The following is a 22,512-nucleotide window of genomic DNA, read 5'->3' on the forward strand; positions in this document are numbered from 1 at the left end:
AGTGATATAGCTGCTCAGGATGCTCTCAATAGTTCCTTTATATAAGGTGGTCAGAATCGGTGGTGGGAGCCGGGCCTTTCTCAATCTTCTCAGAAAGAAAAGACGCTGACAGAAATCTCCCCGTGTAGTGAAACGGGCCTTGGATTACCGCTCTCCGTCTCTGCTGCATGAGATCATTTTCCTGCAGCACTGTTGACATTTTCAAGTTGTTGTTGCGGGTTCAGCTGCTTTAGCATTTAGTCAGGGTCACATCAAAGATGGTAGAGGGGAGAGCAGGAGTCCAGGGTCAGCCTCGGCTTTTCCGGGCCGACAAAGCAGCCTGTAATCAAGCATAAAGAGAAAAAACAAAACAAAACAAAAACAAAAACAAACGAACAGGAAAATCATGTTGTATTGGCTGTGTTACTCAGAGAGGGGAAAAACAACGGGACCAGGCCCTGTGTCAGCCTTCTCTCCCCCTTTTTTTTTTGTTTTTTTTTCTCACCATATAATCCTCTCATAACTCACCAAGCTGACAGGACAACACAGGTACATGTTAAAATTCTTAAGATCATGTTTAAAGCACAAAAATGGAATTTTCTTTCATTCAGTAATCACTTGTATTAATCAATCAGAAGAAAACATGTCACAGTTTGACTTTTATTAACCACTAAATTTGTCGTGTTATCACTGGTTGTGATTTTTTTTTTTTTTTTTTTTTTTTTGAAGTTAAGTTGTTGTCCTGCAACCCAGAGGGTTTATTTGTTAGTAGTGGATAAACTTTATTGTGTAACGGCGGGTGTATGTTAAGTTTCACTGCTTTAAACTTGCTGGAAAATCTTCACGTGTTCATGGGTGTAAGCTGTTTCTTCATTGCGTGTATGTGCGTTTGTACATGGGCTAATTTAACGTTTTTTCTCAAACGAGGCATTTCTCTAGCACGTGCCTCTCTCTCACATTTCTCTGCTTGTGTGTGTTTTTGTTTCACCTTCTTGTTGTGATGCTCCAGGCGCCTTCCCAACCTCCACAAGTCTGTTGGCCGCAATTTTATGTGTAAAACTTCTCTTAATTTCTCCTTTAATTCTCTGCTAGCTGCTGTCTTTTCCACAGCTGCTGATTCTTGCTGATTTTGTGTCCATTACTATAATTTTGCTTCGGCCGCCGTGCTTGTGGGGGCAGTTGGTCCAGCCCCATAGCCACCTGTATCAACACACTGAGAGATTTATTTAATATCATTTTCATCACTGTTAAATAGACTAGCAGGCAAGACGCCCACCTTTGCACTGCAGACTACATGCCAGTCTCCCAACACACTCCTCTCTGAGTTTCCGCTTTAAACTCCAACATCATTCACACCCTAGTCATTCAACACCTTATTTGTAGTATCATAATCAGCAAAATCAGCGTTTTACTTACAGGCATGTATCATTGTTTGCAAATCAAAATTATAAAACTCAAAAACACGCTAAACAGGAAGCAAAGTCCTCTGTGCGCGTCACAGCTCATTTGCATGTTCACACACCGTCTAAAAATAGCTCGCAGCGCTGCAGTGCGCTGTCGTCACACACAGGGTCACACAAAGCTCAGACAAAACTCTTCTATTTTATATTACAAAGACGTCTTATATTTACAATCACTGACAGGCCTGACAGATTCAGCACCTAACAAATTTCGACAAATTTAAGTTAACGGGTCCAACCGAAGAAAGCTTCACTTTTTTGTAATCAATTAACCAGTATCTGTTTCCTCCAGAACAGCCTATGGCCTGATTTCTAAAATCCCTAACTCAATTTAACTGTGTCCAAAAAAGCACATCACACCATTTAAACGGTGAGGAGATTCTAACTCCTAGCTTATTTCGGGATGCCCTGTACCCCACAGTTAAAGCCAAACTGAACTACCCCTGTTCGCCGACAGGTCAAGACCGCGCGTCCACGGCCAGGAGGGAGCGTAACCTCCGGGCTATGTGCTTCTTAGCATCTTCCAGTGCCGTCCTATAACAATTTTCACCTAAACAATTTTGACAAATTTTAACATATCAATTAAACAGTATCTGTTACCTCCAGAACAGTTTCTGACCTAATTTGTAAAACTATTAACCAGTCTCTGTTTCCTCCAGAACAGTTTCTGTCCTAATTTCCCTACCAAACTACCTGAGCCTTCAGCTCAATATCCAGGGACTCAAACCCAACATTATATCTGTTACCTCCAGAACAGTTTCATATTTCTTCAAGTTCATTAAACATTCTTAAGCAACTTTAGCTGCATAACACACGGTGATTCTCATCAAAATCAAAACAGACACTCTACCAGTAATTTCAGTGAGTAGACTTTAATTTAGTCATATCCAATTTGGCACATTTTGGAAATAATTCAACAGGTAGTGCCTTACCTTTAGATAAGCCGGCTTTTGTCCACTCAAATCAGACCACTGGCTCGTGCCTGTCCGTTCGACAACCTCGGACCGTCCAAACTTTTAAATTCCACCCCAATACCACAGGACGAGCCCCCAAGCTGTTAAGGTTCAAAATATTGGGGATGGAGACAAGAGAAAAAACCACAATAACAACACTGGTCCGGCCGGGTTGAGTCAAACGATGATTTAATGATCACACACGTGGGAGATGGACACTGATGCAGACAGCCTCAAAATCTCAAAATGGTGGAGCATTGCTCAAACTTTTATAACCTCTGGTGCCTCCACCTTATCATAAAAAGCCTAAACATTCACATGCTCTCTCTCACACAGCGCCTAAGCTACGACCTTGGCTCCCTGTTTATCTGCTCCTGCTGAAATGGGGCAGAAAACTCCAGCACACTCTGTTCTCTTCTACTCAGACAAATTAGACAATAACCTTCTGCGAACAGTATTTCTTATAACTCAGCAATATAATGCATCATAAAACAATATCATTCATTCACAACAAGTCAGCAATTTAATGTAATGCAAATCAGTTTAACTAATGCAATAGTTATCAGCTTCTTCTAATTCAGGAGAATAATGCAAACTAAAACTACATAATAATTCACAATCTTTAATTAGGGGTATAACATGGCATAAAATAATATCATAATTTTACACCTGACACCAGCGATCCATAATTACACAAACCAAAAGATGATGATCGTGATAAATGATAAAAATAGGTGTTCAGTTTATTCTCTGCTGAAATGTGGGTTTTCCTCCTCGGCTGTAGGACGGAGACACACCCATGCACGATGCTGTGAGAATAAACCGATTCAAAATGATCAAGCTGTTGATGATGTACGGGGCCAGTCTCAACACAAAGAACTCTGTAAGTACACAACGCCTCCTCCAGAGAGCCAACTGGGTTTTTGAAACTACACACAATATGTCGTACTCCATGTGTTGTCACACCTGTATTGTTTACACTGATTTGAAAAGCGTAACACAAGCCTTGCATGTGACGTTTTCTACCATTAGGATCACACAGTCACAAGAAGGGACCTAATTTTGTACGCAGGGATATTCAGAGGTGTGATTCTGTTCTGGCATCTTCGTGCTCTTTAATCTGCCTCAAAGCCGGAGGCACCGAGAGCAGCAGTGAGAGTCTGGCCCCTTTAAGAACAGCCGTCAGTGACTTTAAATCAGACACAACCTGAAGGAAAGAACTGGGTTGCATTTGAGCAACAGCTTACCTACCTCCCTGCATTCCTTATGAGTTTCAGCAGCTGGAGGGCGTATCAGCCGAGTCATTAGCTGGGGTACGCTGACTGATTTCCTGGTTTGGGTCCCACCTGAACTAATGCTTCATATCAAGCCCCTCAAAACTTCACTCAAAAAGCTTTGTGTCTTTGTGCATAGTTAAAGTAGACTGATGTCGACAAAACCTCTGCTTTTCTTAAAAAAATATTATGTTGAATAATCTGTTTGTTTAGTGAGAACATGTGCTGTCTCTGCGTTCATCCTGTCTGCAGGGCCAGTACCAGAAAAGGAACATTCAAAGTTTCTTTGTTTCTTTTTCCCTTGCAGGACGGGAAAACTCCAATGGAGACATTGTATTCATGGCAGAATGGAGCCAAGAGCCTCCTGTGCAACTTCAGCGAGGAGAAGCTGGATCAGTAAAAGCCAAGAGAGTTCAGTAAAAACAGGAAGTCAAACTGAAAATCAGCCACAGGATCTCCTGGCCACACTAAGGTCCGCCAAGTGCACACTGCAGTTTATCCCGAGAAGCTTTCCAGAGTGTGGATGCTGTTTTTTCCTACTCACAGATATCGTGTTCCTCAGGAAATGGGCTGATGGACGTTATATGGATGTCATCCTAGTTCAGCGACTTTTCTTTGACCTGCTGAGGTTTTTTTTCCTCTTGTAATATTAATGTATCATATGTACGGTCACCATGGAGACCAGAGTGAAGGAGACAATGTGAATTCTAATCAGGATGATGTCATTATTAGCGCTGATAGATTCACTGATCGCCAAATATTGCTGGACAATGTCTCGGACGACAGTACGTGCTTTCTCCTTAAAGCTGAGTTAAAGTCAGCGAGAAGGTGAATTATTTATTAATGACAATTCAGTATCAGGTTCATTAGCTTCGATTGTTTGATTCGATACGTTTAACAACTGAGTGACTGAGTTATGTTGCAGTTGGTTTGTTGATTTTAACGGTCAGAGTAACTAATTATATGTTGTGAGTCTATTAGGAAGCAACAAATATAACTTGACTGTTTTAGTTTTTGCAAATGTGCTTGTAGTTCAGCTGGATGAGCTGTGTGCAGATTTAAGGTGAAGCGTGCACCGTGTAAAAACACTGCAGCTCAGTGAGCATCATCGTTTCTACGATGATGTGTGTCTCACAGGTTCTTTGGTCTTATGTGTTTGCAGATGAGAGATAAGGCAGGATAAAGTGAGCTTTGGTCAGGTTGATGAAGAGCTCTCCACTTACATTTGATTTCTGTTGAATTCGGACGTCTTTATGTGGTTTTAAAACGTGGATGTGGCCACTGTGCAGTGTCCAGCGGTTTGTGAATGACCACTTCAAACTCCCGGCTAAAGTTTTGGCCTTGCACACTTTGGGTTTTTGAAAGCACTAAAGCGTATCCTTCTTTGTTTAATATACTTTAAACGGGACCATAGTTTCCAAAATGAACGTCGTGTTGTATTCCCTCGAACTGAAGCCAGAAACTCATCGCTGAGGTAATAAATCAACTGACTTCTATACACAGCCAAGGAATCGCCACCTACTGGCCATTAAAATACAGTTTAAGGGACACTGACATACGTTTAGCTCATTTTATGTTCGTATTTTTCCCCTTTTCTTTTTTAATAAAAAGTTCTGTTTGGGGTTTAAAAAAGGTAATGTTTTAGACTTTGGTCCCTTTTCTGATTTCAGTTGGTTTCTTCTATTTCTTAAAAAATATACAACTGTGAGAGAGAAGCAGTCACTGTTGGTTAAGAGGAAGTTTTTACGTTTGTGTTTAAAGATGAAATTAACTTTTTTTTCTCTGTTGTTTGATGTAATGAATAAAAGACTGATTTTTAATGTAATTTGCTGTTTATTGAAGGATGCAGTAAATATAACCTGTGCATTACTTTAACAGGCTGCATGTCTGTACAGGTGTATGTGTATAAAAATAACTGTTTACATTTGAAAAGAAAATGTATTTATTTTTTTTTCTTCCCATTTTTCCCATTTTGAGGCTATTATGGGGTTTTATTGGTGATTTCAGGAACAATTCTACATTTTTAATGACAACATCATTACTCAAAAAAACAATGCTTCCCATTACTTTCGATTTGACACATCAGCTGAGAGGAGAGAGCTGAATCCACTGTGAGGCGTTCATTGCACCAACATTTGTAAACTGTTTTGTTTGCATACCAATTTTCTTTCTTTTCCTGCATTTCCAAAATATTTTGCTTCTCCTTCTCTCTGCCTAAATCAAGCCACCTGTCCTACAGTCAGTCACACTGTCGATGGGGTGCTGACATCCTTAATGCAGCAGCACAAAGATGCCACCAGCTTGTCAGTGAACCAGTCACACATGAAAACGAAAAGAATCAAGTCCGCAAAAGGACTGAGCAGAAATAAGGCCATAATAACATCTGTGGTATGTGTTATAATGTATTGAATGTGATCTAACATGTAAGATCTGATGTGAAAAATCAAAACGATCATTGGAGAGATCATCACGAAGTAGTTAAGGAACAGTAGAACTACTGCTCCCACAATTCTTCGTTTTTCCTTAACAGGCACTGAGGTGGCAGCAGGCAGACACTTGAGGGTCCCTGCTAAGCAGAGGATGTACAGTGGAGCAAGGAGTATGGCCAGAATACAAACAATAAATACTTTTTCTGCAGCAACGGAGATGGTAATAATGCAAATGACCCAGATCACAGCGCAAGCCAGCATAGAAATCATAGTTTGTCTGATGCTGTCCAACTGTCTGAAGACGATGATAAAAGATCTGCAACACAATACAAAGAGATAATATCATTATTAGAGTACAGAAGTTCATATATCTGGCCATAAGGATGTTTCACTGAGTAATAGAATGGAAGTACAAACAAAGACACGTACCCTTCTAGAGAAATGCATATTTTGAAGCCAAGATTAGCCATCATACTGAAGGCATAACAAGAAACGGAGGAGGAGTTGTACTGAAATTGGTTTGAGTTTGCCACCAAAGCGATCATTGTGAACAGCTGGAGGAGAGTGGTGATGAGGAGGTTTGTGTAGTAGATGACAGGAACCTGCCCGCGTTTTATCTGCAGGAAGTATGAAAGTCACATTAAAGCAGTAATAAGCATGACACATCGTCTCAAGATCTCTACAAGAAATCATGATGTGATGATGTGCTCGGTTCAGTTCAGTCTCTCTACAGTTACAGTGTTCACTTTCAGGGAAATACATGAGTATGACCAGTAATGTGTAGGACACACAAACAGCTTTGGGATTGCATCAGGACGGTTAACTGGTGTGATCGGGCAAATCAAAGCTGCAGTACTATCCTGCTTTGGTGACCACTTGTGAATAAGGAGAAGCTAAAAGTGATTTTATTTCGGTTACCTGCAGACTGCAACAAGAAATTACCTTTTATAAGTTGCTAAACACTAAAAACAGAGAGGTGCAGGACTGTGCAAAACGTTTGAGCCACACATGATATATTTGGTTTCCAAGGAACCAGACTTTGACAATTTTTTTACAGGCTCTGCCTCCCATTTGACTTTTAAATGGCCGCCCACAAGAAAGCCTGCAGGCTGAGAGCAGATGTTAAACAAATATGCAGGACTGCTTTATTTCATTTGCACAACATCTCTAAAATTAGAAATATCCTGTTGGCTTCCTGTTAAATCCAGAATTCAAAATCCTGCTCCTCACATACAAGGTCTTAAATAATCAGGCCCCATCTGATCTTAATGACCTTGTAGTACCATATCACCCTATTAGAGCACTTCGCTCTCGCTCTGCAGGCCTACTTGTTGTTCCTAGAGTATTTAAAAGTAGAATGGGAGGCAGAGCCTTCAGTTTTCAGGCTCCTCTTCTGTGGAACCAGCTTCCAGTTTGGATTCAGGAGACAGACACTATCTCTACTTTTAAGATTAGGCTTCAAACTTTCCTTTTTGCTAAAGCATATAGTTAGGGCTGGACCAGGTGACCCTGAATCCTCCCTTAGTTAGGTGTAAGCTGCTGGGGGATTCCCATGATCAATTTCACCTTACAAATTCAAAGTGCTTTGAGGTGACTGCTATTGTGATTTCGGCTCTCTCTCTCTCTCTCACACGCACACACACACACACACACACACAAAGAAATGTTTTATGCCTAAAAGCTGCATGGTGTGATCGACGAACTAACTGCATTTCTACAGGCTGTCAAGCAAACGGACAGACGACAAACAGACAGTAATGTTATTTTTTACTTACAGCACAACATGAAAGCACGAGGAGAAGAATAGTCACAGGAAGGCAGACACATGTGTCAACTAGGAACATCACATGAGCATGAGATGCCATCTCTGAGCGACTGTCTTCACGGTGGAGGTAATGCAGAGGTAAAGTCCACACTTTTCTTCAGCAAACAACCTTCAGTGTGGAATAGCCGATCTTTGCTTCTTCAAAAGAGAAAAAGAAAAAGACGCTGAACTGAACAGTTTGTCTTAAATCGTTTTTCATAAAATGATGCTACCACATGCCAAGAGCTTTACCTTTTTTTGTTTGACTATTTCCTGCCAAAGTTTTTTATGTTTCACAGAAAACCACAGAAAGATCTCTTCTCATACCTCCCACATGCATGTTATTATTCTTCTTATTGGGGGCCCATTGGGAGAGAGTTTCCTTACAACTATTCTACTTTCGCTGAACATAATATGCTAATAATATATATGTTTTTTCCTTATGTATTTTTTTCCCATTTTTTAAGTCTGACAAAGAGAAATTGTGGTTTTCTTTAGTGTCGCCTCTGTGCAAATGCACACAGAGTGTGGTTAGTAAGTGCTTCAGTGGAAGGAAGTCAGTGTAAACTGGAAATATTAGTCATTCATCTGGTGAAAAACAGCCCGTACACCCTTTGGCAGATTATGGCCATTTTCTAATGTATGCATTATTCAGTGAGGTCATATCTCATCTTACAAAAAAAACAAACAAAAAACAAAACGCTACTGTGTCCAATATAAGATGTAGGGGAGAGCGGGGTAAGTTGTCACACTCTTCACACTGACTAACTTTTACTGAGCACCATACATCACAACGTAATAAATGTTTCACCAAATGAAAGACGGAAGTCTCGGGCACATATGATGTATTGATTACATTTTCATATCTTATCTCATTACGGAGTTGTAGACTGTTGAAAGGAGAATGTGCACTTGTGACAATTTGCCCCATCGGCAGGTAAGTTGTCACACTAGATTATCTTAAAATATGAACACAAATACTTAATTATGATTATTGATTTTAATTGTTAAATTCAAACCAAAACTGGAAATTTGAACAATTATGCCAAGAGAATTTGGAAAAAAACAATTATTTCAATCCAATACACATTTTAATCAAAACATTAAGTAGAAAGAAAACTTTAGTTTGAACTTTAAACTCAAATGTTCTCTGGCTTGCACATAAATCCATCATAACTGAATGGAATGCTGCAAATAACTTGCTTTACTTAACATGTTTATCCTCTGAACAAAACAGATGCCTTATTTCTGATTAATCAGACTCAACTTCATAGTCACAATTCTGGCACACATAAATTGCCTGGCCTGAGGTGCAAGCATCATGGGCCCATTTGTTGCATTTTACGCATTGTACCCAGGTCTCTTTTGGACGACTGTTTGAAAATGGCTCCACACAGACAAGGCAGAAGCACTCTTCATCATCTGATGATGACTCTTGAATTATTTTTCTTCTTTTAGCTGCGTTGTTCTTCATAGGTCCAGATGTTTTCCCCCCTCGCGTCCCTCTCTTTTGAAACAGCTTTTTGCTAGATTCAGCCTTATTCTTTTCTTTTTCTAGTTGCTGCTTCACTGGCGTGTCGGTTAGAATTGCTGATTTGCGTCGTTTTCTTCCTTTGCTGGATGGTTTTCGGCGGCCAGCTTTTGGATATGGCTGGATGTCCTCTGGAGTTGGTAGTCCGCTGTCAGTAATTGCAGTGCGGTAATTTATGTCAAAATCCTTTGCTGTACTTGTGATTGATTTGTTCTGCATCTTTACCTGCCTGACTGCCTTTAACATAATGTCAGGTGGTGTTCTGCCACGCTCTGTCTTTCGTTGATAATTTCGAACCATCTTACTTTCTTCCTTCCTTCCTTAATTCCTGCCTCTCCTTCCTTTCTTCAAAAACCTTATTACAAATACAAATGAATTACAATATCACAATTTTTTGGAGCATTTATTTGTACTGGGGCAAGTTGTCACATGTGACGACTTGCCCCAAAGTTAATGAGACAACTTGCCCCAAACTGACATTTATGCTAATTTTGGCTAAATGTCAGGGTTAGCTCAACATAGCACATCAGCTGAAGTATCAAAAGACACGTTAATGTCTCCTCTATTTTGTGTAAAATAATAATCTGTAACATCTATACCTAACAAAGTTGTACTGAAGAAAATTTAAAGTGATTTATTTTTCCTTTTAGGTCAAAAAAATAAAAAAGATGTGCTCACCTCAGATTAGAGCAGTCTTGACCACATGTGAACAGGAGGTTGACTATAGAAGAAGAAGTCACACAAAGTGGCTATTTCATTTTTGAGATAGAGCCTCTAGTGTTGGAGTTATGAACAGTGTGACAACTTACCCGTGTGACAACTTACCCCGCTCTCCCCTATTATTGTTTTTTGTCTTTTTTGAAATATCACGGTGGGAATAATAGTTTTTATGTGTGTTTTGTTACTGGGTGCACTGCATTTGCAGTAATACATGATAGATATCTACTACTTATTTAATATTGTGATATTCTGGCGTACAGTTATAGCTGACAGTAGAGCAGGGCGATATGACCAAAAATATTTATCACGATATACATTTGAAAATTTGCGATAACGATATAACTGACGATATAATTGACACTAGACAAAATACTTTACAACTCCACAACTTTATTGTGCAAAAAATAAAACATCACTGTATTTTCACTTAAACAAGCAGCTGTTTTTATGTGCATTAAAGTTATATAGGTTAAATAGGACAAACAGATTCAGGGATAGCTTCTTTCCCAGAGCTATCACCGTAGTAAATAAGCACAAAAACAATTGAACCTGCTTAGCTATACCATACCGTCACTGCCATTAATGCTGCTATCCTGTATATATCGTACTTACTATTGTTTGAGTACTTACGATTGTTTTTTTTGTACTTTTTATATTTTACATATATATTTATTATTGAATCTTGCACCAAGGGAGTGGCACTCCAATTTCGTTGTACTCGGTACAATGACAATAAAGGCTATTCTATTCTATATAAAAATTTATCAGTGCAAATGTATATTCTTTGCTGACAGTTTAACCAAAAGGCATTTCCAGTGGAAATTGGCCGACACATCCTCAGCATAACCATGTATAATATCCACAGAACTTAAAAAGAGCGTATACACACACACAATACGGTAATATTATGTTGAAGCACAGCACGTATCACTTCGTGAGGCTCCTGCCTACGGTAGCCGTAATGCTCCGACAATCCATCAAGCGGTGCGGCTTCGATGCTTAGCAAAGTCGCACTAAAACATTTGACAGATTTTCGAGCGCCGCGCACATAAAATCGTTTTGAGGTCAGTAAACACAACCAGAGTTCATACATAAGGCACACGGGATTATAAGGGGCACTGTCGACTTTCAGAAAAATCAAAGGATTGATTTTAAGTGCGCCGTATTTTCCAAACAACACGGTAATGACGACGGCCCGCTAGCATGCGCTACCAAAAATAGTGCTTTGTTGTGTATCTGACGGACGAAAGCTAAAGCAGTTCCACACCACTGAAGCTGCAGCATTTTTACAAACCAGTTTAGGTTCATCGTTTCATTCAACGATCTGCTTTCGCCCTTCTCATTCTCAGTCGCCGCCGTGCTTTTTCGGCCATGTGCGTATGAAAACAAAGGCACTGCGCATGCGCGTTTTACCCATATTCTATCGCCATATTTCATTTTCTTATTGTTGCCCAACATTATACCGGTTTTACCGTGAACGGTATGATATGGCCCAGCCCAAGCTGGCATGAGGGCTCCATTTGTGTTTTGTGGAAGGATCGAGGTGTGTAATTAGTCCTAAACAGATTCAGCTGATGTGTATCCGGGACACTGTGCTGTCTCTGATTGGTGAATGGAGGGAAACTTCACTAACGTAAATATAAGAAATTAAAATTCTGCTTTTCACTTTTTGTGCTTTTGATTTCCTTCCACTCCCCAGCTGCCCGTGTTGCGTCCACTATTTAAATTATTCAAACTGTGGTCAAAGCGAGCCACCAGACAGCAACATTAGCCAGAGTAGCAGTCATAGGGTTAGCCTGTGTCAGTTAATGAGATCATGTGTTTCAGCTTAGGGGACACTAACCACAACACTGATGTTTTATTTAGCTTCTTTTAACTGCAAATGACACGCTGCTGTTTTTCAGTGCAGGATGTCAAAACAAAAAAAAATTAACGTTTTTCTCTATTTGTGTGTCGGGTTTTTTGCCACAAAGCAGGAAACAGAAGCACTAAAACAACATCAAATGAGTCATTTCCTAATGCGGCTAATCTTTTCCTTTGGCTGATTAAAATGGAGTTGTTGTTGACCTGCTGTTGGTCATCAGTTCATCTGAGCAGCACTTAATCTTCTCTCAGTATATTACCAAAAATATTAGCTTGTCTGCGTTCACATGCATATGAACTTGAGTGGCATCTCATTTTTAATCCATAGGGTTTGTTATGATGTCGGCCGCCCTGTTGCTTATATAAAAGACTCTCCACAAGGTTTAGGAGTGTGTTTAATCTTCCAGAATGCCATCTGTAAAGGTGGGAACTAACAAAGCACAAATACTTTGTTGATGTATTTTAGTAGAATTTTCACGTATCTGTACTGATTTGAGCTTAAACTGTAACACATGAAAGGAAATCTATCAGTATACCAGTCCATTTTATGGCATACAAAGAGAGGAAACTATATCATTTATGGATAATTCACAGCTCTATAGTCAGGGGTTAAGGAGGACCATTAATTTTGTTGTTCATATGCTGTGGTTGTGGTCACTCAGCATCTAGCTAGCTCTACAGAAGAGGAGCAGCATAAAGGTAAAAACATTTTGTCAGGTCATTTCAAATGCAGCGTTTTTAAATCAGCTCAACAAACATCAGCAAACACACAAACTGTTTGTGTGCAGTTTGTCTCACAGTGTGTTGCAGCTCAAAGTCCAGCTGTTTATTTCACAGAAAGAGAAAAGTAAGAGAGCTAACTTCACTCAGAGATGGAGAAAGCTAAGAAAGAAAGACAGGACGGGAGGGGAAGAAGGGAGGTTAGATTTAAAGGTGTATAGGAATTTATTTTATTTATGTATTAATCACATTATTTTATTGTATAATGCTTTGGTGCCACTGGATTTTAACATGTCTCACACTCATACAGTAAGACAAATGGTGGGGGTCTAGTAAGTGTGGGGATGAACAAAAAGTATTTGACCAGCATAATATAATCTGCAGTATGATCATTGCTTTAACAATGTAACAGATAGCTTTAAGAAGGCCTTAAGATGCTTATGCACACAGTTATTATGTTTAGTAGAGGTTCTTGATTAAAACATTTATTTAGTAAAAGTCATATCCATAGTTTCAGTTCGATTATTACACATACGAGAGTGGTTTCTGTCTCTCTGTCTGGTGAGGGGTCAGGAGCTAGTCGCGAGGTGAAACAGGGTGCAATTGTGGTTAGCACACAGACGCAGACACACACACACTTTTAGTTAGATTCATTTATGGGGGAAAGTTTAATTATGTTTTGCTGATGTTGCAAAGAGCAGTTTGTCGCAGAACTGCTGCTGCGGTGTCAAGATGACAAGCGAGCATCCGGCAGTGACAGGATGCACCTGTTTTGAAGATGGAAGACGATGTTCTTTTAAACTGTGTTAAAAGGTCATTGTGGTTTTGATTTGACGTATGTATATATCCTGTCTGTGACGTATGAAGGGGCGTCAGTAATTCAAACCCTGATGCTATAAAAATCTGTGTATGCTCTGATTAAGTCGAGGACTACTGGCTGTCTGCGTACAGAGTGTCTTCCCACACGTGTGTTCATTAAAATCATTGTTTGACCAAGACCTACTGGACCATGGGTGGTGTGTACTCTCCTTCCTCAATTTTGAACCTTAACATAAGGAAGTTGGGGGAAGCAGACAACTCCACAGGAAGAGTCTTTTCGCTACGTTCACACTGCAGGCGAAAGCGCATCAAATCGGATTTTTTTTTTTTGACCCTATGCGACCCATATCCGATCATGGTCTGACAGTGTGAACGGCACAAATCCGATATTTTCAAATCCGATCTGGGTCACTTTCGTATGTTGTACTGAATCCGATACATATCCGATGTTTTAGAAAGCGACTGCTGTTTGATGGTCATGTTGCATTAAATCCGTCTTTTACGTCACTGACACAAGACAGACGGCAATTATCAGCGCCAGAGAAGACATCGTGAACGCTTCCTGTCCATCCAGTGTAGATGTCAGTGAAACTGTTGGGAAGACAACGTTGGAGAAACGTGAACATTTTATTTGTACTGTATAATCTGCAGATTCTGACAGAAATCTGCAGCTATCCTTTGACGCACCGCTCCTCTAAAACAGCAATAAGGATCATTATTAGGTTATTTACATTATTATGTAAATAACAAAATAACTTAAAGCAAAAATTGGGAAACGTAAAGTCCGAAGTCTTTATATTAACGGCCATCAGTCAAACAATACTGTTGCTCTTGGTCTAAACAGAGCGCGTTGTGTGTGACGTCCTCTTTTGCGCATGCGGCCGCTTTGAGCGTTCACACTAGAGCGCGTTTGCTGTCGCATTTTATTTGTAGTGTGAACAAGCAGACAAAAACATCGGATTTGATCAAAAAATCGGAATTTATCATTAAGACCTGCAGTGTGAACGTAGCCTTTGTCTCTTCGAGGACTCTGGGAGGTAGCAAGGGAGTGTGAACCTTAAGGTGCGAAACAGCTGTGTACTGCCTTTTGTTCCTGAAGGTCTTTAACTGAGAGCCATGCTAGGCTCAGGGAGACTCTGCTGACCGTCTGCCCCGCGGTCATGCAGGCTTTCCACCAACTTGGTTGTCTGTTCTTTGTGTTTTGATTAAAGAATGTTAGCTACCTCTCACCGCTCGTCTGCAGGCTTTATTTAAATGGAAAACTTCCGCAACAAAGGGAAGGACTGCTCAGTGGGATTTGATAAACTGGAAATCTAAAGCTTATTTGTAAGTCCTCATTTTTAATAGATAGATATGGGATCCATGCTCTCCCATGAAGCCCATTCTATGATGATCTCTATACTGTTCTTGAGCTAATACGATGGCCACATGAAGTTTGGAGGTGAAAGTTAGCAAACTGTGCCTCAGTATCTGCTGACCCCACTCTGTGATTTCACACGGCCTCCCACTTTCATGCTGAGCTGCTGAGAGCGACCCATTCTTCCACAAATGTTTGTAGAAGCAGTCTGAATGCCTAGGTGCTTGATTTTATACACCTGTGGGCATGCAAGTGATTGGAACACCTGAACTCAATGATTCGGATGGGCGAGTCAATATTTCAGGCAAAACAGTGTGTCTACTTCTTATTTTAAGTCAGGGGATGAAGAGTGCCAAATTAAATCAGTATCACTAACATTATCAGACATATGGCAAACAGTTTGACAAGGTATATGCTTCAAAAAGCTCCTGAGTAATGATCAGGATCTAATTAGTAGATGTTTCTCCAAAAGTGGCCACACCCACCGCACTGACTCAAGGTGAGTCATGATTTGACTTTGGGCCACATCTATTCCACACAACACGAAGGCTGTATCCCAATTCAGGGTCTGCAGCCTTAACGGTCCACAAGGGCCGCGTACTCAAAGACCGCTAAGGTCGGAAGTGCGAGGCTTGTGAAATGGGACCGTCTAGCCTCTGTCGCGCTTGCCCAGGTTGCCTAGCAACCATGATACTAACAGCTGGAAACGTTTCATACAGCTTTGTTTGACAGAAATGAAGGAGAACATCTTTTGTTCATTTGTTTGTTTGTTTCTACATGAGCTTCGATTTGATAAGTATCTGAGGCTGAGACCACGGGACTGTGAACCATGATTGTTGGGCTTCATTTCTGTGCTGAACAGTCATTTTAAGATTAGCTAGTAAATAACAATTAGCTCATGTTGTTCATGAGACTAAAGTAATCTCACTGTGGTAATGTAAATATAATATGGCCAATATTAAAGTTATAATTTCAATCATTATTAGTTATTACAGCAGTGAATGACTGTTTCAAATACTGAGCTTCAGTAAAGATTCAAGCTGCATTTATTTATATTTCCTGTCACCTTAAATCTTCACTCAAAGAAAGGTTCATTTGACACTGTGTATATATAAATGTATTATATATAAGAGACAAATATTGAATATGTTGGCATTACTAAATTTGTCTCAGTGCTTACTTTAAATATCCATGAAATTATCACATTCTCTGTAAGATTAAGGTCAACTATTGAACGGCGTATATTTTAAAGGCTTTAAAACAAAGTTAGTACAAACGCCACTAATGTCACATAACTTTGCTGACATGTGACCAACAGTAATGTTTTAATGTTCTAAGTTATTAAACATTTGCACATGTTTACTCTTCGGGCGCCCCCTTTCCACCGTTTTTTTCCCCGCAAAATCATCCACACGTCATGAAATCAATATCCTTAGTATCCTTATTTTCCTATTATATTGTTTTATGTACTTTAATAATGAAGGCTTGTAGAGCAAGGCCACTTTTGACTCACAAAGTGCTCAGCCAGACTGAAAAACAGGAAGTTTTAGTGCACAGATATATTAATAGATAAGACACAGAACGGAGGAACTTTCCATATAAGCAATGTTTGAAACTGTGTGATGTGTAACGTACCAAAATAAAACCTATATGAGGCACAGTTTATGATTCTAATGTTAGAGCTCTTGCAGCTGGCGTTTGAGCTGTGCAGGGGTCTCTCTCTTCCGGAAGATGATTGAATAAAAAGAAATATAAATGTTTTAACACACTATGAGTCGGTTTTCTCTGTTCTGTCATGGGGACAAAAAAATCGGGGTTAAATAACACCACCGCCGCGCTATGCATTCTGGGATTTGTTGGGCCATCCTTAAAATTCAGGGAAGTAAAAGACGCCTTTGAGGCCCGCATTTCTATGGAGCAGCCTTTGAATTGGGACAGCCTTCGTCTCGTCGCTGTGATGTAATCGGCCTTAAAATGCGGCCTTTAAGGCTGCAGACCCTGAATTGGGATACAGCCTTATTCTGACCTATTGTCAAGCCCAGTTCTTGATTTGGGCCATGTCAGGCACTTTTTAGTCCCATAACTTAGGACCAAAGACAGTTAGGTCCATATATGTTTGCACAGTGACACAAGTTTTGTTTTTTATATAACGGACATGAAAATATTGTGTTGACTCTCAGCTTTCATTTGAGGGTGTCCACACTCGAACTGGATGAATGGTTTAGGAGTTTCAGCTCCTTAAAATGTGCCGTCCTCTTTTAAATGGACCAAAAGTAATTGGACCATGACTCAAAGTGTTCTTTGTGTTTTGATTAAAGAATGCTAGCTACTGCTCACCGCTCGTCTGCAGGCTTTATTTAAATGGAAAACTTCCACAACACTTGCATTGGCTTCCCATTGAATTTAGGGTTCGTTTTAAAGTCCTTTTATTGGTTTTGAAAACTTTAAATGGTCTGGCTCCTGTCTACTTATCTGATTTACCGAAGCCACATGTTCCTCCTCGCATGCTTCGTTCAGCTGAGCAGCTGCTGCCGTCGGTCCCTAAGTCGCAGCTGAAATGCAGAGGAGACCGAGCGTTTTCAATTCCAGCTCCGATGCTCTGGAATCACCTTCCCCTCCGAATTAAACAAGCATCATCAGTGCAGGTCTTTAAGTCCATATTGAAAACTTATTTTTATTCCCTGGCTTTTAACTCTGTAGGAAACTGACACCTTTCTTATTTATTTAATTTTTTTATGATTTTATGGTATTTTTAATTTGTTAGTTTTTTGATCTGTGTTGTTCAGCACTTTGGTCTGCCTGGTGTGTTCTTAAAGTGCTATACAAATAAACAATGATGATGATGATGATGAAAATCTACACTTTTGTACATCCTGAGAAAGCAAGACAGCATTGTGAACTCAGCAAAACAAAAGGAACGTCCATATCAATATCCAAGTCTACCATAAAGAGAAGACTACATAAAAGTAAATACAGAGGATTCACTGCAAAGTCCAAGCCACTCATAAGCCTCAACAATAGAAAAAAAAATCGAAATAAGACAGAACAGTTCTGGAAAAATATTCTTTTCACACATGACACCAAGATCAACGAATGCCAGAATGATGGCAACAAAACCGGCATGGAACACAATATGATCAAAAACAGCATGGTGGAGCCAGTGTGATGGCTTGGGTGTGGCACTGAGACACTAGTGTTTACTGATGATGTGACAGAAGGCATTTTGACCAAGTATTTTTATTTTTATTTTTTTACTTTCAGTTATTTAATTTGTCCAATTACTTTTGAGCTGCTGAAATGAAGGGAATGTGTTCAAATCTTCTAGTTCCTCAATAGTTTTTAATGCAATCATTTTGTTCAGCCCACTGAATTAAAGCTGGAAGTCTGCACTTCAACTGCATCTGAGTTGTTTCATTTAAAATTTAAAATTCACTGTGGGAACGTACAGAACCAAAATTAGACAGAAAAAAAAGTCAGAATATTTATGGACCTAACTGTGTGTCTGCTATCTGTACAAATTCCTGTATGTGAGGAGGATACAGTAATAAACAGTGGGACACAGGGATCGCTTCACTTTATTGTTTGTGATTATTACACAGTAAAAATAAATACGAATGTCAGCATTATAAAACTGTCCTGTTACCACTACTGCTCACTAAAGTCTAAAGGCTCCTACAGCTGTGTCACAGGTAAAACACACAATAATAAAAATAGCATGTTTGTTATCCACGTGAACACTTTTACAATGTTAAGTACAAACAGGAGAAATTATCACACTAACTTATGAGGAATGATGTAAATGGTAAGAATATTGTGTACAAGTCTGTGTGGCTTTTTTAAACTGTGCTTGGTGCTTATGGCGTAGAGGGCTTTGTTAACAAAGAAAAAAAAACCATTCTATGTCAGAGTTATAAATATTTAGCACATTTGTCCATTAAGGTAAAAATCACTGAGGATGTCATCCAAAGGAAGTTTGGAGATGCCCGTTTCCTGGATCCCAGTCACATTATTCAGTATAAAAACCAGTTTAGAAGATCTTCATGCAGCAGCACAGGGCCCAGAAGCTCTTCTTGGCTCATTTGTTTTTGTAGTATTATTTTATTTTTAATATACTTAATAGGGTGATTTGGGATGTAGTCTTGGTAAGTAATATGTTAGATTCCTATGTCCTCAACTGGAAGTGTTTTCATTCACATCTTAGGTCTCTTCTTTTAATTTCAGTTTTGATTCAGTCTTTGACTTCTTCTATGATTGCCCTCCTGTCATTCATCACCATCATCATCCCTTCTTCATCATCTCCACAGCGTGCCTCTGGCCCTGGACTTGGAGGGAGCAGCTCTGCATCTTTTGAGCTGCTTGTGCTAGCAGCTCTGGCAATCCTGGTGAGGGTCTGTTCATACGGAGAGGGCAGATAGACCATGAGGAATACGCCGTCTGTCACGTCCTGCTCGGAGCTTGAGCTGGGAAGTGGACCTCTGTTGCTGCGGAGGGAGGACAGCAGCTCGCAGTTCCTCTCTGGGTCCTGTAGGTCCTCCAAGGCGATCACGTTAGCCAATCCCAGCTTTCCATTGAAGCTGAAGCCCCTCCTTCGGCGGCAGACCACGAAGCCGAGGATGCTAATGAAGAGGACGAGGAAGGAGATGCTTGCTATGACGATATAGGTGACTGATCCACCGCTGAAGATGGCCTCATCAAAACTCTGGTTCTGTGAGTCAGACACAAGATGTTGTTGTTATTATTATTATTATTATTATTATTATTATTATTATTATTATTATTAGTAGTAGTAGTAGTAGTAGTAGTAGTTAAGGAATATAAAGTGCAGAAGTCACAGATTTAACAGAGGTCATTTAGGCGCCATAAAAACTTTGTCCAGCAGAGGGAGCTGTCCGTGCCGAACTTCTGCTGATCTCCTCTTTGCACATGTGAATGTGTAGCATTGTGAGGGTGGACTTATGCCAGAAGGATGGACAAAGAACGATAAATACTTGTTTAATATTTTACTGGCAGCAGGCAAGAAAGCCATCACAAAAAAATGTCTTTCTTCAGAGAGCCCAACTATGAACATGTGGATGAACATCACAATGGACATTTACAGAACGGAGAAAATGACAGCAGATGTGAACTACAAGAGGGAGCTGTTGGTATCACGATGGAAGAAATGGATGGACTACATAAAAAACGCAGGCCAGTTTTTGCTTTGGCTCTAGATTTTGACTTTGTTAACTACTAGAAGACTAGAGGAAATATTAGTTATATTAATGGAAACAAAAACACACTCCCTACATTTTTTTCTTTCATTTTTCTTTTTCCTTATGTATCTTTTATTTATTTATTTATTGTTTCCTGTTTTGCTTCTTTTTTCTTTCTTCTTCTTCTTTCATTCTTTTTGTATGGATATTTTAGTTGTTTAAATATAGAAAAAAAATATATGTAGTGACAAATTGCTGAAGTTGATGGTATTGTATAGTGATTCCAAAATGTCCATTTAAAAAAAAAAAAAAAAAGTATTGTGAGGCTGAGCACACCGCCTCCTGATGTTATTTTTATTTGGAGCATATGTGCACTGTGAAAGCTAAGAATGAAGAGTAAACATGAGATGGGAGACGTTGTCTTTTACCAGACAGCAGTTTTAATAAATGACTTGTTGTTAAATAAATGTTAAAACATCCAAAATTTATTGAAATAAAGCTGATGTTGTTACATATTGTTGTTGGAAAGTAACTGAAAGAAGTCTTTAAAGGATGTCTTCCAGTTCTACACATCTGCATTTTTTCCAATCTGGATTTTAGGCAGTGTGATTAAAAACACATTAAGATCAGATAAAACTAATGAAATAAAACTGGATTCAAGTATCAATGCAAAATTTTATTTCTGCCGTCTCATCGAATGCCAAGAATCGTGTCTTCATAGCTTCATATAAGTAACATTTCTAAAAGCTAGAAGTATAACTCTGCAGAGAATCTTTGAAGTGACACGTTTTTGTTGTGTAAGCTTTGTAACATCTCTCCATCAGTTCGACAATTATTAATATTTAATTTTATTACGTGGACGCTCACATTTGTGTCACTGCATTTAATTTTTCAAATGACATATTTTCAGATTAAATTATGAACTGATGAAAAAAAACCACTGACAGCATGTTTAATAATAAAAATAAAATCATCGACGTCTGCGCGAACTCACCGGTGCCTGTCTGTCAGTGGAAGGCAGAGCCGAGGGTCCGGATGACCAGTCTAGAGAGTCCCGGCCAGCGGGTCCAAACTTCCTCCAGCTGCTCTCCAGCAGAGACCGCATGGTGGAAAGTTTCAGGATCCGAAGCCGACGGGTCTGTTGACAGCTCAGAGGGTTAGCACCGACTGCACCGCTGAAGTGATCAGCCTTAAATATATCTGGGAGGGGGAGGAGGGAGGGACAGCAGAGAAATGAGGGCAGCAGACAGTCCAGCAGAGAACAGACACATCACTGGTCCCAGTGGGTCACAGCAGAGGGTGTTTCCAGGATTTTTCTTTTTTTAAAAACTATGGTGTGTTTTTATTGGGGGCAGAGAGATCGCGTGCTTCCAAAAATATGCATTAGGAGACGTTACAAATCTGTGTTGAAGGATAAGATGTATAAACTAATAGGAAAAAACTGCATTTACGGTTCCAAACACAATTAAGTAAATAAGCAAAGTAGATGAGTTAGAGAACAGTAGACAGTAAGCACTCTATTTTTTTGCATCTATAATTAACTCACAAGCATTCATTACATATTATTTGAATATTTAACGCTCGCTGACACACTGACAAAGAAATTTCAGTCAGTGAGAGCAACGAGGAGCCATCAGAAGCTAAAATCAACACTTTGAATGATTTTTACATGTAGTAAGATTGTTGCTGTTTAACAGTAATGACTGTGTCGATTGTTTGAAAGGTCCAGATAAGCAATAACAAAGAAAATCTGACATAATGTGTCTCACTGGGTGTGTAGTGGATACATTCAAATGATCGGTGTAAAGAGTGAGACAATCAGGAAGCTTTAACTCCAGTGGATGACTCTCTGTCACTCAGAGTGCTCGGGGGAATCACTTTTTCTGTGAATATCAAGAAGACCAAAAGTGAAAAATCTTTGTGATCTGATGAAACTTTTCTCAACATTTCTGGGATATAAAGTAAGTCTGAGAAAGGTTTTACACACTTTGAGACAATTTACAAGTCATTTAAAAGTGTGGAAGAGGAAAGTATATCACGGGTTTACAGGTTTGGTAAAAACTGTACAATAAATCGCTGCCAATAGTCCATCCATCCTCTTCGCTTATCCCTGTCAGGGTCGCGGGGGGGCTGGAGCCTATCCCCGCTAGCACAGGACAAGAGACAGGGTACACTCTGGACAGGTCGCCAGTCTGTCACAGGGCTGCTGCCAATAGTCATAGCACGCCATTCTCAACCAAGTTCCACATTTCCATACAACTTTTGTTCAGGTTTTCTTAAAACTGCAGGATTATTTTGGAACTGAAACTCTTAGGAAAGAAGAAAAAGAGGAGAAGCAAGATGAATAGTTAATGTTTTCAATTGAGACATTAAACAATTTATTGTGGTATAAAATGCTGTTATTTATGTTT

General features: G+C 39.6%; 3 protein-coding genes across 4 annotated transcripts in view; 1 reads left to right on the top strand and 2 right to left on the bottom strand.

Moving 5' to 3' along the window:
- Positions 1 to 5,486, top strand: part of LOC147315739 (ankyrin repeat domain-containing protein 1-like) — a 19,210-nt gene extending 13,724 nt beyond the window's left edge. The window contains exons 8-9 of one of the 2 annotated variants that reach the window (XM_086258733.1): positions 3,177 to 3,275; positions 3,974 to 5,486. In XM_086258733.1, coding sequence (XP_086114859.1) covers positions 3,177 to 3,275; positions 3,974 to 4,066 — 192 coding nt within the window. In that variant the 3' untranslated portion in view covers positions 4,067 to 5,486. The remainder of the gene's footprint in view (positions 1 to 3,176; positions 3,276 to 3,973) is intronic. The other variant, XM_086258734.1, reaches the window with a different exon arrangement.
- Positions 5,397 to 8,078, bottom strand: LOC147315740 (uncharacterized). The gene is made up of 3 exons (XM_086258735.1): positions 7,871 to 8,078; positions 6,525 to 6,712; positions 5,397 to 6,411 (listed from the first exon to the last, which is right to left on the bottom strand). The coding sequence occupies exons 1-3, from the start codon at positions 7,958 to 7,960 to the stop codon at positions 5,910 to 5,912; spliced, it is 780 nt and encodes a 259-aa protein (XP_086114861.1). The 5' UTR covers positions 7,961 to 8,078; the 3' UTR covers positions 5,397 to 5,909.
- A 10,388-nt stretch (positions 8,079 to 18,466) lies between these two features.
- Positions 18,467 to 21,364, bottom strand: LOC147315741 (uncharacterized). Its single transcript, XM_086258738.1, has 2 exons — positions 21,096 to 21,364; positions 18,467 to 19,614 (listed from the first exon to the last, which is right to left on the bottom strand). Exons 1-2 carry the CDS (start codon positions 21,204 to 21,206, stop codon positions 19,138 to 19,140), a joined length of 588 nt encoding a protein of 195 aa, XP_086114864.1. The 5' UTR covers positions 21,207 to 21,364; the 3' UTR covers positions 18,467 to 19,137.
- Between the last annotated feature and the right edge of the window lie 1,148 nt (positions 21,365 to 22,512).

This window comes from Aulonocara sp. 'chitande type north' Nkhata Bay, linkage group LG13 (genome assembly GCF_057382095.1).
Source record: "Aulonocara sp. 'chitande type north' Nkhata Bay isolate Kocher_YH1m ecotype deep benthic linkage group LG13, A_spYH_male_GT1.1, whole genome shotgun sequence".
Taxonomy (NCBI): domain Eukaryota; kingdom Metazoa; phylum Chordata; class Actinopteri; order Cichliformes; family Cichlidae; genus Aulonocara; species Aulonocara sp. 'chitande type north' Nkhata Bay.